Source organism: Phaethon lepturus, unplaced genomic scaffold (genome assembly GCF_000687285.1).
Source record: "Phaethon lepturus isolate BGI_N335 unplaced genomic scaffold, ASM68728v1 scaffold5747, whole genome shotgun sequence".
Lineage (NCBI taxonomy): Eukaryota > Metazoa > Chordata > Aves > Phaethontiformes > Phaethontidae > Phaethon > Phaethon lepturus.
The window spans coordinates 11,475-37,621 of NW_010552479.1; the positions used below are offsets into that span (position 1 = coordinate 11,475).

At 41.8% G+C, this 26,147-nt stretch overlaps 1 protein-coding gene across 1 annotated transcript in view; it reads left to right on the top strand.

The window, feature by feature from the left end:
• The first annotated feature begins 238 nt into the window (after positions 1 to 238).
• Positions 239 to 26,147, top strand: part of CPXM2 (carboxypeptidase X (M14 family), member 2) — a 78,258-nt gene continuing 52,349 nt past the window's right edge. The window contains exon 1 of the mRNA XM_010291220.1: positions 239 to 566. Within this exon, the coding sequence (XP_010289522.1) occupies positions 239 to 566 (328 nt within the window). The remainder of the gene's footprint in view (positions 567 to 26,147) is intronic.

Genomic DNA, 26,147 nt, shown 5'->3' on the forward strand with positions numbered 1-26,147 from the left:
TGAGCCCGACGATCACATGCAGCCCGTCCTGCCCCCTCCCTCCGCAGCCCTCCGTCCCGCTGCGCTCCTCGCAACTTCTGTGAAACCAGCCCAAAGCGGAGGCACGTTCCGCAGGCAGGCTCCTGCAGCCCTCTGCGTGTCCTAAGGGGGGTCGCCAGCTGCCGAGGCTCTCTGCTGTCCCTCTTTCCAAATAAAGTTCTGGGATGCAAAGAGGAGATTTCTGCAAAAGCGAACGATAATGATTGCCCACAGCAGGAAAGGCTCGTGTTCTCCTCAGCTCTGCCTCGCTCTCTGCGCCTTCGGGCTGGCGTTGCTGGCAGACGTGTCCCGGGCTGTACCCATGGAGGATCAGGATTATTACCTGCAGGAGATTAGCAACAGGGATCATTATTATTCCTTTCCTTATCCCGGTGAAGAGTTTTTTCCTTTCACGGAGCAACCTGGAGTGGAAGGACCTATCCGTGCTGCAGAGACAGAGGAGCGCCCAGGGTTCAAACCGAGCAGGAAAGAGTTAAAACCGAAGAAAACCAACAAAAAAGGAAAATCCATTCTTGAAACTCCACCAGGTAACTTTCCACCTCCTCCTCCAGAGCTTGGAGGCTGCTGAATTTCATGCTGACTGTGACTTTTAGCATTAATGAATATCTAGTTAATGGCAGCCTTGGTAATAATAAAAATAAATGTGCTCGTGGTGATGATGATGACAACACATTAATTTTTAATGTGCCACAGAATGGATCTACAGAACTTTTATAGGCTTTTTAACCCTTTCTTCATCAAGTAAAGAGATTTCAGAGTGGTGATGTATTAATTACGCTGCACTCTAGCTAGTATATGGACTTTTCCTTCTTAATTACACTTGACAACTGGCTTGCTGCTAACGCTGCTGTTCTTTAAGCAAAAGAGGAGAGACAGATTCCATGGTAAAAGCTGATTATATATGCTGACACCTTACTTTATCCCCTGTCATTTTAATCTAACAGAAGTTCCCGAATTAATTTTACTTATAAACCTGTGAATTTCTTTGAGATTTCACTTTAAAGCCCTTCAGAGGAAGATACATAAACAAAGATCTTTCTGTAAAAGACTAAGCCATAACGAGCTCAATTTAATCACTGATCTGCAACAAAAATGCCTTGTAATAAAAAAGGCCACCCTTAGTGACATTTTCTGCATTTGTTTGGATGAAAATATGCAATTATTGAAGTTTGCAGAAACTTGATCAGCTTTTATTGTCCAGCTATTCCCATTAAGAGCTAATTACACCACCCTGAAAGAAAAAGGAATTTCTTTCTGTGTTTCCCAAACGTATGGTAGGTACTTTACTGGTTTGGGACACTTAGGAGTGAATTTGGCCCATGAACATTAGAGTTGTAAAATTTGGGACCAAATCCTGCTCCCCTACAGCAGGACTCCCCTTCAACTTCAGAAGGAAACTTTTAACATTAACAGCTGGAGCATATGGCACAAAGTTTGGATTTTAGAGCAATCAATACATGTAGCACAGCAAAACAGAGGATCAAGGGTTCTGGAGTAGCTTTAACTTCTTTTCCCAGTTACATCTAGCAGATAGCAAACTAAATATTTTCAATTTAGTGTTAACGCTAACAGAAGTTAATTAGCCTTTGAATAGTAAAGATACAAGCCTCTATAGTAATAGTGATAAGAAAATACCATTTCTGAGAGCTTGAAAACCATTTGTGGGGCAGGCAGTTTGGGTTGTCGGTGTAACTCAAGGCAGAAATCAAGACCGGCAGCAAACAGACCTTCTCCAGGGGAGCAGACATACTGTGCCCATCGCTCACTCAGCGGCCAACAGCTTCCCAAGCAGACAATACCTGCCTAGGCTGTTTCAAGGACTGGCTTATTAGATTTATTACCTAATCATGGCCAACACATGGATTTTAAAGCTACCTAATTAGGTACTAGGCTTTTTCTCCTTCAGTGTGGTAGAGACAATAGAGATTTCCAGCCTGTCGTGGGATGTTCTGCACTTCAGCTCTGCTTTCACCTTCCTTCTTGGCTTTTTCCTCAATTTCCCCAGCACCGTGGCTTCACACCTACGCTGCCAAACATGACAGCGATGAGGGTAGCATCAATCTGTGAGGGCAATGTTCATTTATCTTTACAGACAGGTATCTGTGAACCCTTACAGGTGCAGAGAAGGCACCTTCATCATTGTGGAACACTCATCCCTTCCAAACCTGGTTTGGTTTATGCACTGTAGACACAGCAGTACAACAGTCAAACTATATTATGCTGCTGACCTACTAGGGGAACATACTGAGGTCTTACAGGTGGTCTGAATTTGGTCATTTCCTAAGAACGTTTGATTTTGCAAATGGAATCACAGTCATTTTTCTATATAGGAAATTATGGAATTAGAAAAGTAAAAAAAGGCCTCCTCAAACCTGCCCCAGAAAACACTCCATTGCATGCCAACCAATTGACATGTGCAGGATTCACCTTCTAATTTACTGTTTTTGACTTTCCACCCTACATGACCCCCCAAGTCCAGGGAGTCATTTTATTTCTGCATTCAGTCAGTTGAGGTCCTTCCTCAGCTTCCTTCCCCTCCTTGGCATGGCCAAGCACAAGGTCGAGAGAAGCACGGGAGAGGCTCGTGATGCACCACAAAAAGCAGCTGGAAATAGCTCGGTCCCTCCTTCCACAACAGCCTTGTGCTCTTTTGACACAGCTCAGCTTCCAGGCTTTCACCAGCCATGTGTGATAGAGCTTTTAAAGCTTACAAGCTTTTAAAAAGTAGCCAGAGGCACAACAACCAACTGATCCCCTCCACCAAACCCCCACTCCCTGTGAGCGTGTAGAGGCTTGACACCAACTCAACAAACTGGCCGTTAGACTTACTTTAATATGGGGAAAATGCAGTGTATTTCCTCAGGAACAGCTGAACTATTTTAACTGAAATAGCCATAATAAGCCCTAAGGCAAACACCCAGCAAAGAGAATGGTTAACATTTGTTAAAGATGTAAGTGAAAACAGGAGGGTTTTGCAGGAAGTGTCAGGCAATTTTAACTGCAGATTGTTAAAAGTTCTGGCTATACTATTTGAAATTTCTCCTTTCTCCTCTCCCAAAGGCAGGCGAGGGCCAGGTCCACTGCAGTGACTCCAGTGCTCGGTGCCATGTCACCAGGGAACGGTTAGAAATGAAGATCTGAAAATCTGGCCCCTCACAGAGGTGCCTAAATAATAATACATGCCTACAATTTCTCACATTTGGCCTGTTAAGAGGACAGCTAGAAATAATAATAGCAGTTGCCAAACAGACATCCATGAATAGTAACTATAAATCTGGCTGTGTAAATACGTGTGTTGTGTATATATGTATACATGTATGTGTTTATGCATATATCTAGAACTGGAAATAATTTATTGCATATGCAGTAAATACAAAAGTTTTATTTTTGTGAGGCTCACTGGCAGCCGGGGCATGCGGGATTAATTAGCTGTAACAAACAATAGTCTGGCTGGGAGCTGGGATGAAGAAAGCGGAGGAACAGGAACGTGTGATCTGCCCTTTGGCCGAGCAGCTGGTACCGATCAGCCCCGGCTTTGAATCAAAGTTGAAATCAAACATAGCGCTCTGAAGGACAAAGGACATAACAGATGACACGAACTCAGCTTATTTAAGCAAATTACTGAAGGTGGTGAGAATATAGATGTTTTCGATCTGTGAAATATTAATGCAGAAAGAAATCCTATTGATGTCAGTGGGGTTGCAATATTCGGGGTTTTTTTAAGGTGTCATTAGAACCAATATTTGCAATACTCAATTCAGATAACAGTTAAAAATATCAGCCTGCCTCCTTGCCCTTTAAACGACTTATAAATCAAGTGGTACTAGGTCGTCCTTGGAAGGTAAACACTTGGATTGACAGGTTTCTGTATATACGTATTTCCATTTTCTAATTCCACCCTTGTTTGTTTAGGCCGCTATCCAAAGCCCATTCAAATCAGTGGAAAGAGTCTTGTTAACGTCAATGTTTTTCTTTTATGAGGCCTTTAACAGAGTTTAGCATACGCCGCCTCGGCTACAATCTGTGGGGCAGACCCCTACAGATGCTTTGGGGGTCTGCCTGCGTACAGGCAAAAAGTCACCGCCGAGAGGTTTGCGGGGCTGAGGTCCCCACAGACACCGCTCAGTATTGCACATTGCTCTGGATCACGGCGGAACAGTTCCCACCGCCAATCCTACTGCGCCCAAATTTGACGCAATTAAACCTGTAATGATATAATTTTGTATCGTTCTATCACTTTTCAGTACAGCTATCAAACTTTCAAAAGTCAATGCTACAGATACTCTGTATCTCCTTTCATGCCTAACATGGTGCCATGCTTTCCAAAATACCATCTACGCAGCTTTCTTTAATCTCAAACTGTCCGTCAGCCTCATGGAGAATAGGGGAATTTGGGACCTGCTAAACTTTAATGGGTACAAATTTGATTTACTAAAATTATACTTTTTATAATAGCTCTTGTTCTGGCCGTACCTTAATTCTGACTGTCTTTGGAAAATAAAAGAGCCATGTTTATTTATATGGCAGTGCTCAGAATGGGTTTCATTTCACAGGTCCTCCAGTGTTTGATCTCTGCGCAGTCCAGTGTATGTGTCTGTGCGGTAGTCATGATTTCCTTTGTCTTGCCTTACCCGTTGCTTTCCCCAGGCTTGACGAGACTCTTCGGATGCATCGCTGTTTACTTGCCCCGTATTTGTTTATTTTCCTGTCATGCTGCTACCTCTTCAGCAATGTAATTCTTAAGGGTTTTTTAGTTTGTTGGGTTTTTTTTAATTTATGTAGTGCACAGGAATCTCTTGGATGGGTCAGGATCTCCCTGGACCACATGTCTGAGGAGGAGTCAGTAAGGCAAAAAGAGGATAAAATGGCCAATGCAAGCAACCATGAAAATTATCTTGCAGGAAGAATTTGAATGTATAAAAATAGACTGATATTCCATTAACAGGTGTTTATCAAGGTATGAGATAATGAAGGCTTGGGGAGAGATCAACAAGTGAAAGAAGAGGAGAAGCTGAATCATAGAGACATTACTCAGGAAAAACTGAAATGATTTTGTTGCAAAATGGTGATGAAGACCTGAAGAGAGTGTGAAGTTAAAAACATGACAAGTTTATGGTGTTACTGGCCTTTGAATTTGTTCACTAGGAAGAAGATATGAGTGAGTGACATATAAGGCATCGAACTGATAGGTGAAAGCACTTAAGAAGACGTCACCAAGATACACCAGGTTTTCAGCTAGCACAGAAGGAAACATAGAAGAAAAAGGTAGCCTGTGAATCAGCCTGGCTTGCCAAAATTGTGGGTTTGGATGGGATTAGCTAGAGCAAAGATGGAAAGGTGGGAGATTGAAAACAGACAGTGAGGCTGAAGGCGTATCTAGAGAGTTAGGAGGAAGTCTAGGAGCAAAGGGAATCATCAAAGTCAGAGTTTTCCAAAGACATTTGAAGTCCAGCATGTTGAACTTGGCTGGCACGTTGAAGATGGGGTAACGCCTCAGAGCTCTGGCTAGGAAGAAGTCATTAGAAACATTGGCAAGGAAGCCTTTGGGTGGAACGCAAGGGCCAAAAGCCAGCCAGGGTGGGCACCTGGCGTGGGTCCGGCAGGGAGCAGAGCCAGCAGTGGCTTTCGGCAGCGTGTCAGGGAGCTTAGAGGGAATGCGTGAAGGGAAATGGGGCAGGAGCTGGAAACACAAAAGAGATTCAGGGGGAACAGGAACCAGGGTTTGGGGTTACACAGCTGAATTAGAGGGTAGAATGAAGGTTGGGGGATGACTGCGTAGATGGGCTGGTATTTAAGTGAAGGCTATCCAGTGATAAATGACTCATACAGGAATTAAGAAGAAATAAGAACAGAATTACCCATATGCTTGGTAATTACCAGCGCTGCTGTTTTCTAGCCTGTTGGTACCCTGAAACCTTGTAGCTGGCTTCCATTCCTGAGAAACTCAGCGTAAGTGGAGCACTCCTGTGACCTAGAATGTAGATTGTCATTTTAAAGCTTTTGCTTAAACTTCTTATACTACCAACTTTTAAGAACGAGCTCTTTGGCCCTAGGTGCACATCCATGAATTTTAATATGACCTGTATCACATCCTAATTGCCAGATGTGACAAGCAAATATGAAAACCTGTGGTTTTTAATGAGCTTTCTTTCATCTACCAGCTTCTATTTTCTCCTCAGCACTTCTACAAATCTGCAGAATAATGAAATGTAGCATAGCCATTCCATTTAAGAGCCCATCCTTTAAAGAATGTCACAACAAAAGAGGACAAAGGATGACTAAGAATGAATAATGAGCAATGCCCTCAAAATTGGCCAAATCTTTTTGATTAGCATCTTTCCTTACCCATAGCTTCAATGAATAATGTAACATGAGAAAAAAAAAAAAGAATAAACACATTTGATTATGCTAGAGAAAATCTTTCTCTACAATAATTCTCCTAGCAGTCTTCTCTGAATTCAAACTAATTTTTAAGGTGAGAAAAATACCTCTTTAAAAAAAAGAATGGTTTCACTGAATAGATTTTAATAATATGAACTGGAGTCTAGACTTGTTCCTGAAATGCCAGCATATTACAAGTCACTCATTATTTGAATTCATTCTTGGTTTTTAATGTTATTCTCTGTTCAGTGAGCTGGCTAGACAGGTCAATCTGATGGTTAACAATCAAATTTAACTTATTTCTTTTGGTTTTGGAATGAAGACTTCTGTTAGATATATGAACTTAGAATCTATCAAAAATATGAAGCAGTGCAAAGTATGGTACAGAAGAAGCAATTTCTTGAATCTCAACGTTTGAGCCTTTTCTTCCTGGGACTTTTGAGCCTCGCCCAATCCATTGTCTGTGTAAAAAGCAGGCTGCCAAAAGATTTGTTGTCTGGGTACAGACTTGAGATCTGATTGTCATATTCACACACAGTGATTGCTTGTGCTTATATTATTATTATGCAAAGGATGCATCAGATCTGGTGGTCTTGTTCCTCTAGTGAGGTTATGTCTTGTGCTACTGCTTGTATTATAAAGTAAGGCTTTTTGAAATGAACATATAAATATGTGCTTTTAACACTAGGGTTTTTGTTACTCAAGGAAAATGGGAACAAGCAAAGCTCTGATGTAGCTGAAATTAGTTGCTTTTTAAAATCCAGTGATTACCTATGCAAAACACTCCATAGCCTTTACTCAGCTCAAACAAACATTCACTGAGAGATAACAGAGGTGATAGGAATAATCACTCGTGGTAGAAACAGACAATCACTTTTAATCTTTCTGTCCCTGGGAGCTGCCTTACGGGACAGTTGGGTCCTATTTAATTCAATAGGCCATGAATCAAAGACAGCATTCGAGTTTCCTTCGTTTTCGCATAGGATTTCATTCAGGGATGGTCATGGCCATATATCTGTGCGGTTAAATCTCCAGCGTAGTAGTTTCTTCTCCATAACCTGGCTGAACAAACTATCCATGCCCAGGCAAGAATAAAGCGCATGGACAATGGAATTAGTGTATTTAGAGGATGCTTTGGCCAGCCCCAAGACAGGTATCTTACACTGCTGCTGTCATTATTTTCCTGATGGGGACTTCTTTTCCCGAGCCACGGATGATGCTGATCACTGTGCACCACAGCTACCTCCTTCAGGGGCTTGCCTAGCTCCGCTGGAAGCCCTTCCCTGGCTATTTCTGTTGACTTTGAAAGGTGTTTGGTTTGTTGGGGTTTTTATATAGCTGAGCAAGTATCGAAAAACACATTAAACCGTTAGTAAAATACATTGCAATGTTAATTCATGCAGTGAATGATGCAAGCACTTTTCTGATTTCCTTGTAGCACAGCAAAAGGAATATTTATAATGCCATTTCCCCGTGGTTTTACCATCCCATTGTGGGGAGAAACAGGGTACGCTGGGTGTCTGCTGTGTGCTGGAGGGGATGGAGCACCGTCAGGGTGGAGGAAAGCATTTTATTCTTCATGCAGTCACCAGGCAGTGGGAAATAACTTGACAGCTGTAAAAGGAAAACTGTTTCTCTCTTCTACCCGTCGCTAAAAATGGTAACAGAAAAAGGTGAGAAAAGCAAGAGGGGGAATGAAGAGATGCCAGATGGTGACTCTGAGAGTTAGAGTAGCTATGAAGGCATGAGAGGAAGTATGTGGGCATCATTTAAGGCATCTTTGGAGTACCTGGGTTTAGCTGTTAATCTCTCTAGTCCTGTTTGAATTAAATCACAAAGGATAGTCTTGAGAATGTGCTGATAGATATCTAAGTCCTCTCTGGGACATAAAATAGTTCCCTCCTGGTGGGTAACACACCGGCATTGGCAAGCAAGGATTTGTACCATGTTATGGGGAGTTGGACTCGATGATCCTTATGGGTCCCTTCCAACTTGAGGTATTCCATCATTCTACGATTATAGGTTAAATGGAGATGAGGAAAGATAAAGGTTTCATTCCTTATTTCCACAGTGATCTACATAATTTTCCTAAACAAGAGGCTTTGAAGTGACTTTCTGGTTCTGGAGGGGTGTTTAAAGGAGCTGTCTTACAAACGGGAATCAGGCCCAATACATGGTGAAGTATATTTTACAAGAATGTCTTGTAAAAAATTATATGAGATACTACTGCTAGATCAGAGCTGGAGAAACATACTTTACTCTTGGATTAGGGAGAGTGAATGTTTTCCTATTCTGACACGTGAGCGAGCCCCAAACCTGCAGCGCATGGTCTGTGTGGGGCTGCGTCGCAGTGTGCCCACTGGGATTCGGTATCGCAGAAAATCCCACAAAAGCTGGCAAGCTTCAACGGACCATAGTGACTTCCCGCAGCTATCGCTCGCGGGTGAAGCTGAGCATCCGATCAACCGTATCTGTAGTGAAAGCACCCAGATACAGTATTCATCTTCTGTTTCCTTATGGTTATTTACAGCATGGGAATCCTGTAAATATACAGCGCTCTAAATAATGGTAAATAATACAGTTCTACTCCTGCTTTCACACAAGCGTTAGCAGGATGCTGTATTCGCAAATTTGCTGCTGCATTCAACAGTCCAAACAAGGAATGTAATAAAAGTTGTTGTATACCTAAGTTAAATATAGTTCATGTACTGGCAGCTTACACCTCTTTTTACTTTCTGCTATACAGTGTATGTACTCTGTAGTTTCTAGGTACTGACTTAGAAAATACTACTTTCAAAGTGAATAGTGTACCTGATTAATTTAGCGCTCTTTTTTTTTGGTTAATCACTTAAAGATCTAATTGGGCTTTTATCTTTTTTTTTCATTCATATGAGCGGCCTGACTTGTCTTGTATGATTATACGCCAGCCTTGGGCGGCTTGTGAATTATGTGAGGCATGTACCTGGCAATAGTTTTGTTCTGCTATAACCAACATAATTCCCAAGGACCAAGGTCAACTAACAACATGACTTAAATCGTCATGAAGTTGATATTAAAGGGTTATGTGCATTTTTATATTTATAAACGTCTAAAAATACAGAAGTTTTGAAAGAGATGTGGTTTTGCACTTAAGACAACGGATGAAAATCTAAGAGAGAAGCTCCTGTCTTTAGCAAGATGGCCATAGGTAGCGATCATTTTGGTAGTGGTGATTGAAATTGTAATGGATATTTCTTTTTTTCATCCATCAGCAGTTAGTACAAATATCAAAATAATCATCAGGGCAGGGTTTCTTATCCCCTAGCCCTTAGGTTGGAGAATCACCCTCATCTTAGTTCTCCAGCTCCCATTCAGCTCTTCCTGAGCTTTATGAAAAGAGAAGTATCTATCTCCTGCAGCGTGGGCTGAGACCACCCGTGTGCCTCAGTAGCTTGATGTTCAGCAACTTCCCCTGCGCGAGGTGCATTCACACCAGCAATGGGAGCGCTTTAGCCATCTGGGCAATCATCTGAAGTCAGATAAAGGGAAACCGCCTCTTCCATTGCCATGTCCGGTGGCCATGTTTCACCCAGAGCCCGGGATGTTGGACACGTTCACAGTGTACTGATCTCTTTAGGAAATGTGGACAGACAAATGCTCAGTTTTGAATCCTAGTACATGGCAGACAGACCTTCACCATCCAGAAGGAGACACCACTGGATATGTCCCAAAGCTGAATGCTAAGTACAGCATTCAGCTGTTCTATAATGGGACTCAGTTGGGCTTAAACCCCAGAGTCCTGTGTTCAGCTTGTTCTTTTGGACCTTAATAGCTCATCCAGGCAATGTCAAAGAGAGCTTCTTAAATCTGTTTGCTTAGATTATGGGGCTTGAGTGCTTCCTGTAGATTATTTCTTTCTCACACTCCCATGCATCACAAATTTAGTAGTTTTCTTGGCGTTTCCCTTCTTTTTGTATCTACGAGATTGATTCTCCTGGCTGGGACCTAAAAGGGAACCCGAGGGGGAACCCCAAATGTCCCTGCTTCACTTCCAGGGTTTTCTTTGGCCTAGAGAGGGGCTCAGGATGTCTCTGGTTTCCATTGTCCCCAAATTTGCCTTTTACCTATTTCCTCATATGAACTTTGTAAAGCAAAACAGTCTCCCATTTCAAGGGGAGTTATGTTTGACAAGAGAGTACAGAGCGAGGCCAAGTATCTCCTTCCTCTAACACATCCAAGATTTACTGTAAACTGCTCGAGTACGTTAATCGTTGTGCTGTGCTGGGAGACGGTGTTGTTCGCAATGGGAGCAACTGAAAACCATCTTTCTCATTCTTTCCCAGAAATCAGAGTATTTTTATGTTCTCCTCTTCAGAGATACAGTGTTTTATCTGTGACAGGTTTATGGCTTCTCTTTACTGTCAGGGTCCTCCTAAAACATCTGTCACATGAAGGGAAAAGTTCAAAGTAGCTTAGAAGAACTGATCTTAACTCTGGATGTACGCACTCCCTACCACCAGCATTACAACCACCCCTTATGCCAGATTTGGATTTAACACATTCTTTTTTCCCCAAGATAATTTTCAATAGTTTAATGAGTTTGCCCCATACATATGGCAGAGGATGTCTGAACACGGGACTGGATTTCAACCCTCCCAAAGATTTGTCATTGGCTTAGAGCAGAAATTTCTATTTCAGCCAAAAAGCCTTGTGTATGTGATTGCCTAAAAGTAGAATGTAAAACTTCAGCCTTTGACAACATGATTCTTCTCTTTTTCCCCTTAATTGCTTATGTACTGAGAAGTTACAGAAAACATTTCAGAAACAGAATGATATCTGCCGTCACAAGCTGGATGGCAAGTACCCTACCCCAGAGGATAGACCCAGTTTTATCCCACAGAGTATTTAAACTGGACTTTCTTTACACACTTTAAATTCCAAGCAAGAATTCCATCAAGAGCTCTGCCAGATGTATGTCTGGGTTATATATGGCTTATATACATGGCTGGAAGGAAGGCTGGAGTTTCCCAGAGTAAATCTGGACGTGGGTCTGCTCCAGGATGCAGGCGACCCAACAGCATGGGGACATGCCCCAGCCTTCAGTGCATGTCACTGGAGCAGGAGGTTTCGCCTAAGGTGAGGCAATATCTCCTACGCTGCTGGTGGATAGAGGGCTGAGGAGAGGAGAGGAGAGGCGAAGGAGGAGGAGGAGGAGGCGGTGGCGGAGCCAGGGCCAGTCATAGCCAGGGTCCAGCACATACCCCAGCTAAGACAAAGAGAAAAATACCTTACAGCTTTTTTGGCAGATATTTTTTTCCTCAGGCTCCTCTGGATGCCCCTGGATCCCAGCAGAGGACTGCAGTCCAAAACTCTTGCAGGCTCCTCAGATGAGTGTCTCACATCTGGTCCCGTTCTTTTGCATCAGGTATTTCATTAGATACATGTAAGTGACAAAAAGTAGCCCCAAAAATCTTGCTTCCATCTTGTAGTGGAACAGATGATTGGGGGATCATATATAGAGGCAGAAAGCTATGAGTCTTCTTCCAAAGACCTTTGAAAATGCTGACAAAGTGGGCCCAGGTACTGCAGAGGCCCGGAGATGGGTGGATGCACAAAGCTCGGAGAAGAAAGTGGATGAATTCCTCAGTTGCCAAACTTGCAGCCCAGGAGGAAAGAGGGTTGAGGTATCTGGTCGCTGAAATCACAAAATATAGCACCTGTTCTCTGCCTGAATGACTGAATTCTTTATCTAAAAAAGAGAAGAAAATATGAGGGCTAATATGCTGTTGATCCAATTTTCCTGCAAAACTGCTGTTTGTTGCTTAGGATCTGAAAACACTTCTACAAAAAAAGAGTAATGTCTGTTTGCAAGAAATAGTTTGAGTCCACAATGAACAAAGAGCAAAGCTCTCAACCAGCAGCAGATGGCATTCAGTGTTATTTTAAACTATTAAATGAAAAGCGGGGAGAGGGGAGTCTTGTAGGTCTACTTTCTGAATAATCCATATCGTGATGAAGGCTAAAGATGTGGAACACAAAATATTGCAGACACATCTGAATTGTTTGATATTGCTAATTTGCAATCAGCAAATATGTACTTGGGGTTTTTTGAATGTTATTCAAATGGCAACCATACTGACTGATTGAGCAAGAGCCCCTACTCTCTTACAAGACAAATAGAATGAGAAACTTTTCAAAATATTATTAAAAAATGCTAGTATGGAGTTATGCAGCTAAAATGCCACAGAACTCTCTGGAAAAGTGGAGAGAAAATAGCACAAAGCTATTTCTCTGCAAAACCATTCCACATTTCTGTTCATTAATCCTGAATCCGATGCTTTTCCTCTCAATGAGCAAGTTGAAAAATGGGGGTTTTTTTATGCTCAGGGAAGCTTGCCCCGAAGCTTTCCTCTATTCCACCTATTTCAGGTGCAGAATACCAATGCTTACTAAATACTCCCAGCTCCTGTGGGTGGGAGGGAGGGTGGGCTCTCGGAAGCAGCAGCTGAGTTGATGATAAATCCCAAATCACAGCCTGCACTTTTCACATTAGCATGTCCGTGTTTTGCAGAGGAGCCAAGGGCTGTGTTGGTGCCAACCATGGGCTATTGCTAGCACACCACTGTTCTCCAGGGAAAGGGTGTCAAAGCTCACTGGGCAAGCAATATAAATCAAGGTTTACTCGAACGTTTTCCTGGGCAGTCCTCATGGGGTCCACAGGCTAGTAAGTGCATTGCCCAAAATTTGGATCTTTGGGCTTTCAGGCGTAAGCATGCATGTGTGCGATTTTAAATCACTAACAACTCACATTTCAAATAATTTGAAGCTTCTGACACACTTAGCTTTGAGGAAGTGAAGCCTCCTATGCGCTAAATGTTTAGCCTGTGATTATGAGCCTTTGCTGGGCCAGGGCTGAATTCTTAAACAAAGCAGAAAAGATTTCAGACAGAATAAATTTTGTGAATCTTTTGTGGGCTGCACAAAGGTCGTAGGAAGCTGGAATAAGGATGAAGGACCTCTGAACAATCAGTCATTTGAGTTGGAGGGGTGCCTGCCCTTTGAGACATTTGTCTGAACCTTGCTCGAACTGCTTCATCTCCTTCGCTCTGCAACATGGAGCTGGAGCTTCGTAAGAGCTTCCCTGCTGAACCGCATCAGCTCTGAAATACAGAGCCATGTCTTTCTCATGGTATTTTTAGCATTTCTCTTTCTGTGGGCAGGAAGCTCAGAGGCTTGTGAACATGCTGAGTGCACAAAATTTAAAAGATATTAAATGAGCTTTTAAATCCACAGAATCCTGGTGCTTGCTTGGGATTGGGGCATTTTTTTAAACTATTTTTTTTTTTTAGTCCCCTAAATTGGCTTTTTCATGAGTAGCTTGAGGGCGGGTAGAGACGAGGAAGTAGCATGGATGGACTACGGTATGTGCCATTGCCTTTTTGACGATGAACATCTGAAAGCTAGAAAGTCATCTGGAAGCTGAAATCCTTTGGGATGTTGAGCAAAAGCTCATGGGAAGCACAGCTGGTGAAATGTGGGAAAGGGAGAGCCCGACTGCAGGCTTGCACGTGTGTTTTCTGAGGTCCTTAAAACTTGTGCCTTTTTCAGAATTTACTTTAGGGAATAATTCATTGCCTGTGCAAGCTAGCCTCTGGGCTTAGATTTCTTCATCAATGGTGCGTTTCCCAGTGGGATTCCTGTGCTCCCCTGGGGTTTGCGTCTGCACAGTGAGCCCAAACACCAGTCATAGACCTGTTCCAGGGGAAGCACCCCTCTTGCACCGCTCCTTGCACCCCAGCAAGCAATTCCACTCCTCTGCTCTTTAGGCTTTTCCTTTCTTTTCTCTTCCTTCCTTTTTTTTTTTTTTTTTTTGAATGAGCGTAGTCACGTTTCAGTCCAGGCCTGGATTTGATTTTCTCAAATCTTAGACATTTAATTGTTTCTTGAATTTTTACTTCATTTTGCTTTGAACTCTTAAATACTCTGCTTTCAGGGTGCTTCTCAAGGGTGCAACAGCTTGGATGTAGGGTGCTTTAAAGGAAAGAAGAAAGCTCTGTTATATGAGTTCCTAAATCTTTTGCTTTTCGGGACTTCTGGGTATATCCAAAGAACCTCTAGTTATTTTCTATGTGCTCTTGGCCAATCTTTCATCCCTTCACTAAGACAGTTTTCCACTGTTTGGGACTTTAGATGTATTAGCAAATTCTGACTTTTTAGTACTGTCTTAGAGCTGCACTTGAATCAATGACATAGTTTAAAAATGTAAGTCCATCAAAAAGAATAATTACGTGAAAAGCAAACAAGCCAACGAAACTTATTTTTTTCTTTTACTGTGCTCTAGAAAATACAAACTGATTCCTTTTTCAGGATTGGGAAGGAGCAGAAAGTTTGAGTTCAGGTTAATTGTAACCACACAACTTTCTTCTGAAATCATTGTCTGAGCAATAGCTCCAGGCACTACAGTGACTTCTATGCTTTTCGAGAAGTGTTTGTTTTTGCTCGTTCCCCTTATTATTTCATATGAAATAATAACAACAGATGTGATTTTAGAAAAAAAACATATAAACGTCTAAACTCACTGCTAGAGCAGACACACCAGGTCTCCATAAAGCTGAGACTTACACTTTATAAAAGGTTTTAAAACCAAGTTGGATTGATTTTAGGTATTTCCTGTCACAGGCTTCTATATAGGTCAAGTATTTAGCCCAGATGTGCAACCTGGAGGAGGGCTAGGCAGCAACCGAGACCAGCCTCACAAATAAACTCTGAGGCTGGAGCAGCCGTTCCCACCCCCTCAGTGATGCTTCCTCATAGTGGGCTCGAGGAGGAGGGGTGTTCATGGCAAGGGGTATAAGCACAGTTGGGTGCCGGGGTATGACGGGTGGCTTGGCAATCTCTGCTGAAGTGGGCAGCCCCCCTTTGAGGGTCTCCTTGCTTGTGCATGGAGTTGTGTTTGCAACTATGCGTTTGTCTACACGCAGAGGAGGCAAATTTTAATGTAACTTCCACTAGCGGCTTATTCTTTGGGAAGATTTAAAATTGGCAAGGATTACTTTTTCACAAACCAGCAGTGGAGGAATGACTCTCAGAAAGATGATCCTGCACTATTCACACAGGTCTCACTGCAGAGAGAATAGACTACTTCTATTCTACATCCCGTTGATACCTCCGCATTTTTAGTTTTAATCATGAAAAAATTAAAGATGACATTTCAACTCACAGCTAAGATGACTGATGAGTGTCTGCTGCCTAAAGGCATAGCTTAGCTGCTACTCCTTCATTGTGCTGGCTCTGAAGTTTGCTGGCTCCCACCAAGAGCTAAGTCTGAAAGCCAAATTGATAGACAACAACCTACTATGAAACCCCAAACTGAATAGCAGAGTGATTCTAGCTTCATCCCTTTACTTTTGTTAGGCTTTGGGCTGCTTCATCAAAGGAAGCTACTGCAGCTGTTTCAGTATCATATTCAGCACATTTTCTGCCTTACAGAAAAGTAAAAGAAATACAGTTTAGTCTATGCTAGAGTTTAACTTGATTAAAAGTTAAATAACGTTAAGTAGTGCTGACCGGGAAGTGGCTGACCAAATTTAGTACTTGGGAATGGAGGTAACCATAGTAGTGGCGATAAAATTTAATGGCTTGTCAGTACTAATGAGACCTCCTTTACAATCCCTCAGGTTTTTCCTGCTCTATATGTGTGGGCTTCATGTGCATGCTGGAGAGAGGTGAAGGTGAAAGTTTTCACCTGGAAGGTGAAAACTGGGTGATATCAGCGTGGTGCCATCTATTCCAGGGAAATTAGGTGTTTTTAGAGAACTGCTGAAGCAGTGTATTTCACCACTGTATAGCCCCAGGTGTTCGATTCTGATCCTGGTGATGGAGCATACACAGCCCCTTTCCTATGTCCTCCCGCTTGGATACTTCCCTTGGGCTGCCTGGGATCCCTGTTTTGCTCCAAACGGGTGGCTCTGCTGCAAAATCCTTAAAGCTGGCAGAATTCTTGGTAGATGTATATTTCCAGGCCCAGAAGCTATGGAAAATTTCTAGGTTATGTATGTTTAAGGAATTTCCTGACTATGCTGTCACTCTGTACAACTGCATAGTGAACGTGCTATACTTAACTATGGATATAGTCACTCCTGTATAAAGTTGCTGCTCCAACTTTCATAGAGGGGGAGGAAAATTATTGTGCCATACACCAACTTTATACTCATACAACTGTTTTTATGCAGTTGTACTATTTCTGGTAAAATGCACTAAAATCGAATTGTTAAAGTGGTTAAACTTTAGCACTTTAAATGTGTCTCATTTATTGGGCCACGGTAGTATCTTAAGAAAGTTACTATTTTCTGTCTTTATTTTGTATTTGTTAATGGTATTCCAAGTTTCAATGTTTAATTTAATGGCCACAATTAATGTTCTTGTTGTAGAACATTTGGTCTTGCAGTACACCTTAGTGACTCGGTATCTTAAGCTATTTCGGGCATGAACACATCAGACAGACATGCGTTTTTAATGCTAATGTTAGTCCTATACGCAGCCATTGTGTGAGCAGTCTGTCTCAGTTTTTTTCTCCATCGTTTGGCTAAGTCTATTTGCTTGGCTCTGGAAAAAAAAGGATGGTTCTCATTTTTGATGGCTGTACTGAGTTTTGTGGCTTTAACCGGAATTACAGAAAGTATTCATCATGTGCTTCAGAAAAACATCAGAGGAGACATTTTAAAAATAATAGCACAGAGGTCAGCCTTAGCCCAAGCTCATAATAAAAAGTTAAGAACTGATATTTTTCAAGCTGTATTTTTTTGGCCATTAAGTGGAATAATATGTCTTTTTCAGAGTGACTAAATGCACCTATTCCTATGTAGAGAAAGTGGAGGACTTGTCAGGTTTGGATACAAATGAGAGGGTACCTTGCATCACGAGCACCTGGAAACCTTTCCGGTGGCTATGCCTACAGTGATACTTAATGCCTCCATACGCTGATAGTCCACACTGAATTCAGCTTGTCCTCACATCGTTTCTTTTGTTAATGGCCTGGATGCCAGGACGAGGTTCGCAATATGATTCCCACCCTTGTCCTTTCCCACGTCAGGTCAGCAAGGTGGCATTCGCAAGGGACGTAAGGAAGAAAGTCCACGGTGCCTGCCTGCACCCCACTGTCCTCAGCCTTTCTCTTCTCCTAAAGAGATGTGGGGAAAGAGAAATGAGGCCAGTTTAAGACATGCAAGAGCTATAGACAGTGCTTCCATACCCACCCACCTCTCCACCTGGAGGAGGCTGCTGCCTGCAGGCACACACAAGTATGGTGGCTTCTCCCGCGTGAGCAGAGGTACCACAGGCAGCAAGAACCAGAGCCAGGAGGAAAAATGGGAAAGGTGTCTTGTGCCCAAGCATGCTGACTCCGTGTGGGTGGGATTGGGCTCCTGTATCGCCCATGTCATAAATCACCTCACCTCCTAGGCAGGCTGTATGACGGCAGCAGTAGGCAGCTGAGGGAACATATATGGTATCTGGAGTTTAGCTGAGCCTCCTGAGTCTGAAAGATTGGCCAGAGGATGGTCAGAGAACAGGCTTTTGGAAATTCTGGCTTCCAGCTGTGCCAGGAATAATAGAAGTTCTTCCTGCTAAATGTGCCATTTTGTTGCATCTAGAACCAGCCACAGCCTGGGTTTGTGAGGGAGCAAAACTGTGAGAAGTAATGAAAGAAAAAAAATGTACTTTCCGAACCTCAGAAATGCTTGGTTTCATGTCAGACCTGACCTAAAGGATAAAGATAATTCTTAATTTACTCTTCACTTGCCTTTAATTGCTGAATTTTCCCTCAGCCTTGGAATGAAGAGACACTTTTACCTTTGCATGGAGTCTGTACCCTGCAACTTTTCAAGTGACAGTTCTGCCCAGTCGAGCCAGCTGGTTCCCAGTGTCCAGGTGGCCTAAAGAGAGCATGGAAGCGTTCAGTGTGTTTGCACCACGGGACCACTCTGTGTGTCACTGGTATCGGTGAGGACACAACTTTGGTGGCCTCGAAATCGTCTCAGGGCTTTCAGTCTTGTCTGCTGCTTCTGACACAGGCTTTAAACCCACCCGTCCCCTGTCCAGGACCACATTGCCTTGTGCCACCAGGCAGGAGATATTTGCAACTTCTCTGTAACTACCTCCCTTCCTAAAGAGCTGGTTCAGTTTTTGAAGTGTGTGCAGTGTGGGACACATGAAACACGGCTGTGGCAAATCTTCTGGTGAGGCTCCTAGTAGGGAAAGGAGTGAGTTCTCCTGGAAGACAAAGCAGTGCCTAGCAAGCAAGCTAGGATTAAAAAGCACCTCACCTCTCCACAAACTAGGAGGCTTTCAAAACACAGCTCCTTGACCCAGAGGCAGCCCCTAGAGAAGATGGTTGGAAAGAAGAGGCATGTTTGATCATCAAAAGCAGATCTGAGATATCAGATGGGTAACATTTGCGGGAACCTCCCTCAGGCTTCACCCTCACATAGAGCCCATGAAAATGTTCCTCCTGATATAAGGAGGATTTGGGTCAGATCTCTAACAGAGCTGGGTTTTGTGGCTTCTAAGCAAAAAGGTTTGTGGTTTTGTTGGGGTTTTTTTTCAACAAGCAATTTGGGTTTTTAACAGCAAGCATAAAGAGAAGTGTATGTTGCAGTGCTGTGATAAATATTGCCCTTCCCTTCTGAGAGAAGTCCCTGATGTCTTAAACCCCTGTACAGTATTTGCTGCTTGTCCTAGAAAAATATACAGCTTTGATGCAACATTAGAGAACAATTAATGTTGTCTTAGGATAGAAAATTTTGGCACCTATTTAATCTTTTATTTGATCTTTGATGTGGGACTATAATTCAGTATTTTAACTTCTATATAGGGGTTCTGTTGTAATTGCACATTGCCTGCTTTTTCCTGTTGGTGCCCTGGGAATGGGTTTATAAGAAAAAGGCAATAAAAGCAAACTGTGTGTGCCTGAAGAATCTTCATCTGCCTGTAGTGCTTCAGTTAATCTGGGGTTCACGGGGGCTGGTGGCCTGAACACAGGCCAGAAAAGAAACTAGTATGTATTGCTAGCAACGCTTTGTACGTGAACAAAGTCAGAAAGCTGCTCAGATTGAAACCCGTGGACCTATTTCCAGGGAAAAGCTGGGCCATACCAAGTATAGAATGTGACTCATGAACATCTGTGGAAATGTCACACTTCCACGATCACATCATCAAAGCAGCAAAATTTAGCTAGACCACATTTCCCCCCCCTCAATGTCTTAAGACTGTAAATATAACAAATTATTTAGAGAATCAAGAACTTTGTTCTGTTCAATTCAACCCCCACAAAGGCTGTCCATCACAGCAAAGCAATCAAAAGATGTTTTCAGCAAGTAGCAGGTCAGCAGAAGTGTGCTTTTACTGTTGTTTCACCTTTCAGGTTCATTGCAGTATTAACATATTTTGCATACTTGTGCCCTAAGTATTACTTGAGACAGGAATTAGACTGCCAGAGTTTCCATTAAAAGTTTCTGCTGTTGGAAGATGAATTATCAACCACACTTTTCATAGGAAAAGCCCTAAAGTTAGCTGTTAGGGTAAAATTTATTATACAAACTTCATTAAGAATTTTTGTCCAAGACCATAAAGATCTAAGAATAGTATGAATAATATAATAAGCGTTAAAGTCTTCATCCCTCCAAATATATGCTTAATTGCGTGCTTAACTTGCCAATATCAGTAGCTTCATAGATTTGAATCTTCTTTGTTAAATGTATGTTTAAGTGTTTTGCTTAAACAAGGCCTAAATTCTGCATCTACCTTGGGACAGCCCAGAAAAAGAAACAGGGTAGCAAAAACTAAAACTAAATTTGTCTTATGACATGGGATTATGCCATGAGATACCTGGCCATACTGTGTTGGCAAGATATGGTTTGAGTCCCCAGAGAACAGAGAAGGGACTAGTTTATAGCCAAGTCTGATAGGCAAATGGGTTTACAGAAGGAAGAAAGAGGTATTGATTACTGTAATAGGTTGTTACTAGAAATAGAAATAGCATACTGAAGCACTTCACACTGGCACCTTACCTGCTTCCTTCCCAGCAATGACAGTTCATCTCCGTTGCTGTAGGTGCCTGCTGGTCACTGCCATCCCCGACTTGGGCGAACTCTAGCCACTCTAAGGCCAAGTTGTGCAACATGTATTTTTGACCCTCTAAACTGATCAGCATAATTTTTAAAAATCCTTCTGTGTCCTTTGTTGCTGTTGGATGTAATGATAACTTGGGATATGTTGCATTGCTGAAAATCATACCAGCAGTGTGTTTTCACGGAAATGCACTACTGAAAGAAATCAGCTACACTGGAAGGGTGATGAGGTCTTCCTATTTATCACACTGAAAACCTGATCCAGCTTCTATTTGAGTCACTGGGAGTTCTTCTGTCGCAAGCTCAAGCCCCAAATGCAAAGCCACACATACCAAAAACAGCAAAAAATCCTGGCACTAAAACCGTTCTTTGCATAGAGAAAATTCCGTGTTAACTCACTGTCAGTGCTGCCTTGGCCTCCTCTTGCCTTTTCTGAACTGCTATATCTCTGTAGTGTAACATCCTTTCTCCCTAGACAAATGTTTTGAAATGCAAGGAGATTCTTATATATTTTAAAATCACAAAGCTCCTGGAGCTAAAACACATTTAGAATCATAAAAGATAAATAGTCGGAATACATTCTGCCTCCAAATGTCAAGGAGACTGTCAGACTGCACAAGGCTGATATTTCTGCATTTCTAGATCTGAGTATCACTGTGTATGAGATGTTAGACAAGAACAGACTTGTGGGAATTGAAAAGGATTATAGGTATGGCTCTTAAAAATATAAGCGAAGAGGAAACATAATGCTTCTTTTTTTTCTTCCCATTTGAAAAAATGAACATATTCCTAAATTGACGGAAAATATTCTTTAAATAAAACAATCATTTGTCTGCTGTGTCTCCAAAAGAACAGTACAGAATGATTTCCTAAATGCATCCTTATTAGATACAGGAGCTATAAAGACAAGCTGTGCTTATCTGACAATCTTTGTTTAGACCAGAAGAAAATAAAATAAATGAAGAATTTAGGCAATAAATATGAATAGAAGCATTTTCCTTGCCCTGCTCATACATATATCTTCTGTTTATGGAACTAATATGTTTCTAAGAATGCCTACTAATACAGTTTTGTCATAAAGAACAGCTACCTTGCAGCAGAGCAGCTGTAATTAATACTGCAGGTGTAAAGACAACCAAGCTGGCTCTGCAGAAGGTGTTTGTATGACCAGAGTTTCAGTGGAAGATGCTGCAACAGTAGGGCACAGCTATCATCAGGCTGAAACTCCTTTCAAACACGGGCCAATATCCATGCACGGAGCCATGCTGAGATTGCGAGTTGAGTTGATGTTGGCTTGAGAAGGGAGCTCAGTAGATCCTTCGGGTAGTGCTCTTGGTATAGACAAGCCCTAAATTGTAACAGGTACGTTCAGATTTCAAGAGATGAGGTTGTGGCTGAAGTTATTCTCAACTGTTTCCCACTCCTGAGGTCAAGGGACAGGCCATTGCTGACCGTGTTGAAGTATCAGAAATGCCTTGCTGCTCTTAGCTGGGAGGACAATCATCTGTCTGGCTAGCAGAAGCATAATTGAAAATAATGGACACTGAGATACAGCCATTTAAGATGGCTAATGGGAAAGCTATTTTGAAATGGAAACCTCACAAGAATACTGTTCAAGGTACAAATGTTATTAAGTCTGAATCCAAGCTCTGTCTCTTTTTCGGTCTTGGAATTAATTAATTGGATCCAGGCATGTTATTCATGGTTTGTTTCTAAAGTGAATACCTATTCATGGCTGCAAATCACACACGAAATCACAGCTGGATATGGGCCAGGAAGAGAGAAATGTCCTTAACTCAGCCGCTTCCCTGCACCTGCAAGCTTAATGCTTGCTCTTTGGTCTCTCTAAAACATAAACACTCCAGCTGCATTTTGTTAGTAAGTTGTTGCGTATATAGTATGTGGATTTAAATGTCTTTCAAAGGCATAGTTGAATTTCCTGTATTTTATAATGATTACTTTTTCAACCAGTTAAAGAAATGACCAAATAACTAGGTCATTTCCAGTTGAATCTATAAGGTATGAACTGCTCTGATTATTCATGCGACCCAATTTCTGTAGCTTCTGCAAGTGTTTTTCAAACTAGCATGGAGAATACAGAATCATTAAGACAGTCTTATTGATTGTGTGACAATTTTCATTGTTATATGGGAGATTTCTTAAAGTTAAATAAAATATTTTAAAGCAATACTTTAAAAAGTCCTGTCTTTATGAATGCCATAAATCAGATTTTTTTCCCCATACATTTTTAAAAAATAGGTTGTCCTGGTTATCTCTAGTAGCTTTAAGAAGTGAGACACACACACACCCCAACACAATAATTTATCTAAAATTAAATTCACAGTATGACTCAGGATTTTTTTTTATTTCAGTAGTGAAATGGCCACTTTAGTTGTGTTGTGTTGTATTATAATGAGTAACTTGGAGTTAATCACATGAGGCCATACTGAAAAATTTGCCCTCACTGCCTCTGTACATTACAGATTAATGTTTTGGTCTAATATGCTCCTCTTTCCATTCTTTTATTGATGCTGGAATTCATATGCATGTATAAAAAATTAATATTCTTGAACTGCTAATACTCAAATATTATGGCTACAGATAGAAAACTTAAATTTCTTTTAAAAGTAAAATCAGAGGTCTTCTCTTGTGGAAAAGAGCACAAATTCCATACATCAAAGCTACTGCAAACAATAGGCTTGACATCTCTAAGAATATCATCCCAGTGCAGAACTGCACAGAGACATCTAAAGGCCAATGGACTTTCATGGAAAATCCTACTGCTCTGTTCCCACTTTGGGGTGGTCACTGGAGAAAGAGGGGCCAACTGTGAAAGGAATGCTTTTCATCAATTTTCAGTCAAGTATTGGAGCAAAATATTTGATTTTTCTTACCAAGTTAAAAGAAAGTAAATCTTTATGTGGTGTGGTAAGTTAGTGAAGTGACATCTTAAAGTTTAGTTCACTTCCAGAGAAAGCAAGTTAGGTGCTCTCCTACTAACTTATATAAATAACAGTAAAAAAATAAATTCCTGGATACTATTGAATTGATGGCAAAGATCCTAATGATTTCACTTGAAATATCATAAGGCTTGAGCATACTGAGAAAGGACAGCATATTATTAACGTTTTGCTCAGTTTTCACCAAAGGTATCTATACTGCGTATCGTAGATAGGTCCTGCCTGCTCTTAGAGCCTAATCTTACTTTCATTGAAAACTCCCATTAAATCGAGCTTTTCATAATATTGGCCTGTTAATCTGATGCGTTCACAGACAACACAAATAATTCAACCTTAAAAATAAAGAGCCGTCAAACATGTTTAACAGAGATCCATATGAACATTTCTGAATTTGTTATTAGGCTTCAGTTTCTCTAGAAACTGAGAAAATACACACAAATATGCTCAGGCAATTCTTTCAGCCTGTAAATACCCATCTTGCAGTCTAAGAAATCCCCCCTGAAATCCACACGCAACCCAAGAATATTGCAGTTTTATAGAAAATTAGTAACATTTCAATCTGAATAAAACCAAACGCACTTCTCATACCTATACTGGCAGGTGTATGTCACTCCAGGTAACTTCAGCCAGGTCTGACACGCAGCTGCCAGGCTCAAAAATAGTGCTTTTCCCACAAGTTTCATGAAAGTAGGTCTCTGTACAGAAGAGATGAGGTGAGGAAGGGGACGTGGCTGTGTGTCCTGTGGCATAGCGATGTGCTGACTGTCCCGGGGCAGCCCTGTAAGCCCTTGCTCCTGTTCGGCAGCGGAGAACAGGCTGTGAAACGCAGTCTGGAAGAGACTGAGCTTCGGTGGGTCTGTTGTTGATGGAGCTGGCTGTTCACTTTTGTCAGAAATTTTTGACTTTTTTATTAACTCCTAGCTGTACATGTAAATTGCCCCTTAGCCTTTTTAGGTACGGTCTAAACGTTGAATTAAACAATATTTTATGAACTGAGTATGTAAAAGCAGCTTGCTTCTACTTTCAGCTCAAACCTGGGTACTTCTGGGTGGTTTTTCAGTGCCTGGGAACCGTGAAACTGTCTACAGAGCAAAATATACCAAGGTGCACAAGAGTTTTCAGGATTACACCGTGAGATTGATTTCCAAACCTGTCTTGAGGACTGAACTTGTTAAAGAAAAGCAGGCAGCTCCCAGCTATGTAATTTACTCCTAGTAGAGACCTGCCAGAGCCTGAGACTTCTTCCAGTCGGAGTGTGGTGAAAGATGAAACACTCAATAAAGAAATGCAATTAAAACAATCAGCCAATGAAACAAAAATCCTCTGAGCTGTTCTTTCCTCTGGCTTTCCTTATCCACCCTGTCTCTTCTCTGTTTTGGATAATTAGATTGAAAGCTCTTCGAAATGAGGAACTGTCTACATTTTGTCTCTTGTGTAAGACTAAGATCACTGTTGGTGCATTAATATACAGCATTTGTCTTTACTGCTTCTGATGGAGACATTTGGCCCTGGATTTGTGTGAGAACTTTCCTAAGGATGAAGAAAGAGATTCTAGTGTGAATTGACAGCATGTGACATTTTTCCTGCGGGGTTTTAGGTTGTTATGAGCTAAGGAGGAGCATAGGAAATCTCATATATTTTGCCAGTTTGTGAATGCTAAGGCAAAAATACACGTGAAAGTTAGACATAGCCAGGATCAGATTCTGAGGTACCTGCCCTCGTGGCAGTTTGGTGAGTGATTAAAAATATATATGTAAGAGGAATACAGGTATAGAGCATGGGAGTGAGCTCTCTGACAATTCTCCAGCGACTGCGGCACTAGCGAGATCGTGATCCCAGCTGCCAGGCAGGCAGTGAGGAGGAATGGTCTGGGAACTGGAGGGGCTGGAAATGTGGCCTGGGCTCCACGACTGGTGCTCAGCTCCTGTCTCTGTCACAGCCTGTTGTGCAAGTTATAACAAATCTCCCACACTCAACTGCAGAAAAAAATCTGTCCTCTGTCCAAAACAGAAGTTATACAGCCATGGCAGTGCAAAGCCTAGTCTAGCCTAACAAGTACCCAAATTAAATAATAAGTATGACACTGTTTTCCACCTCTGCACCATGCAGACTTTCCAGTTCCAGCTGGCGCTGACTTCAGGGTCTCTAAATTGTGCTCCGTGGTAGAATTTAGTTGCTCCCAGAATGTGCCTCTGTGCTTTTGTTCACCTCCTGTGAAACACTGAGAGTACGTCTTCTCCACCTCACCACAGTATTTTGTGGATAAATATGCTAAGCATTTTGAGGGACTTAAATACTTTGGTGGTTGGGGTAATTTTAGAGCAGAATATTTTTCTGATAATCATGAAGTAGATTAGACTCAAGAGTAAACTTTTTCCAACATCTTATCTTTCAAAGCCAGAGCTCCAGGCTCTAGTTTGCTGCGCTGTTGGCTAGCTGCTAAAGTAATGGCATCTGCTTTTCTTTCTTCAAGGCTTTGCACAGTTTGGAGCTTAGAGAGGTGGCCCCTTGTTTCAAAATTGCCCTCTTTGTGCTTAGTCATTACCTCTGCAGAGCTTGGCTGTCCGGCCTCCCAGACCTCTATAACAGATGCTGCTGTGCAACGTGAGGGACTGTGATTGAAGTTTCCAGAACAGATTTTAATTAGAAACATAACTTCATA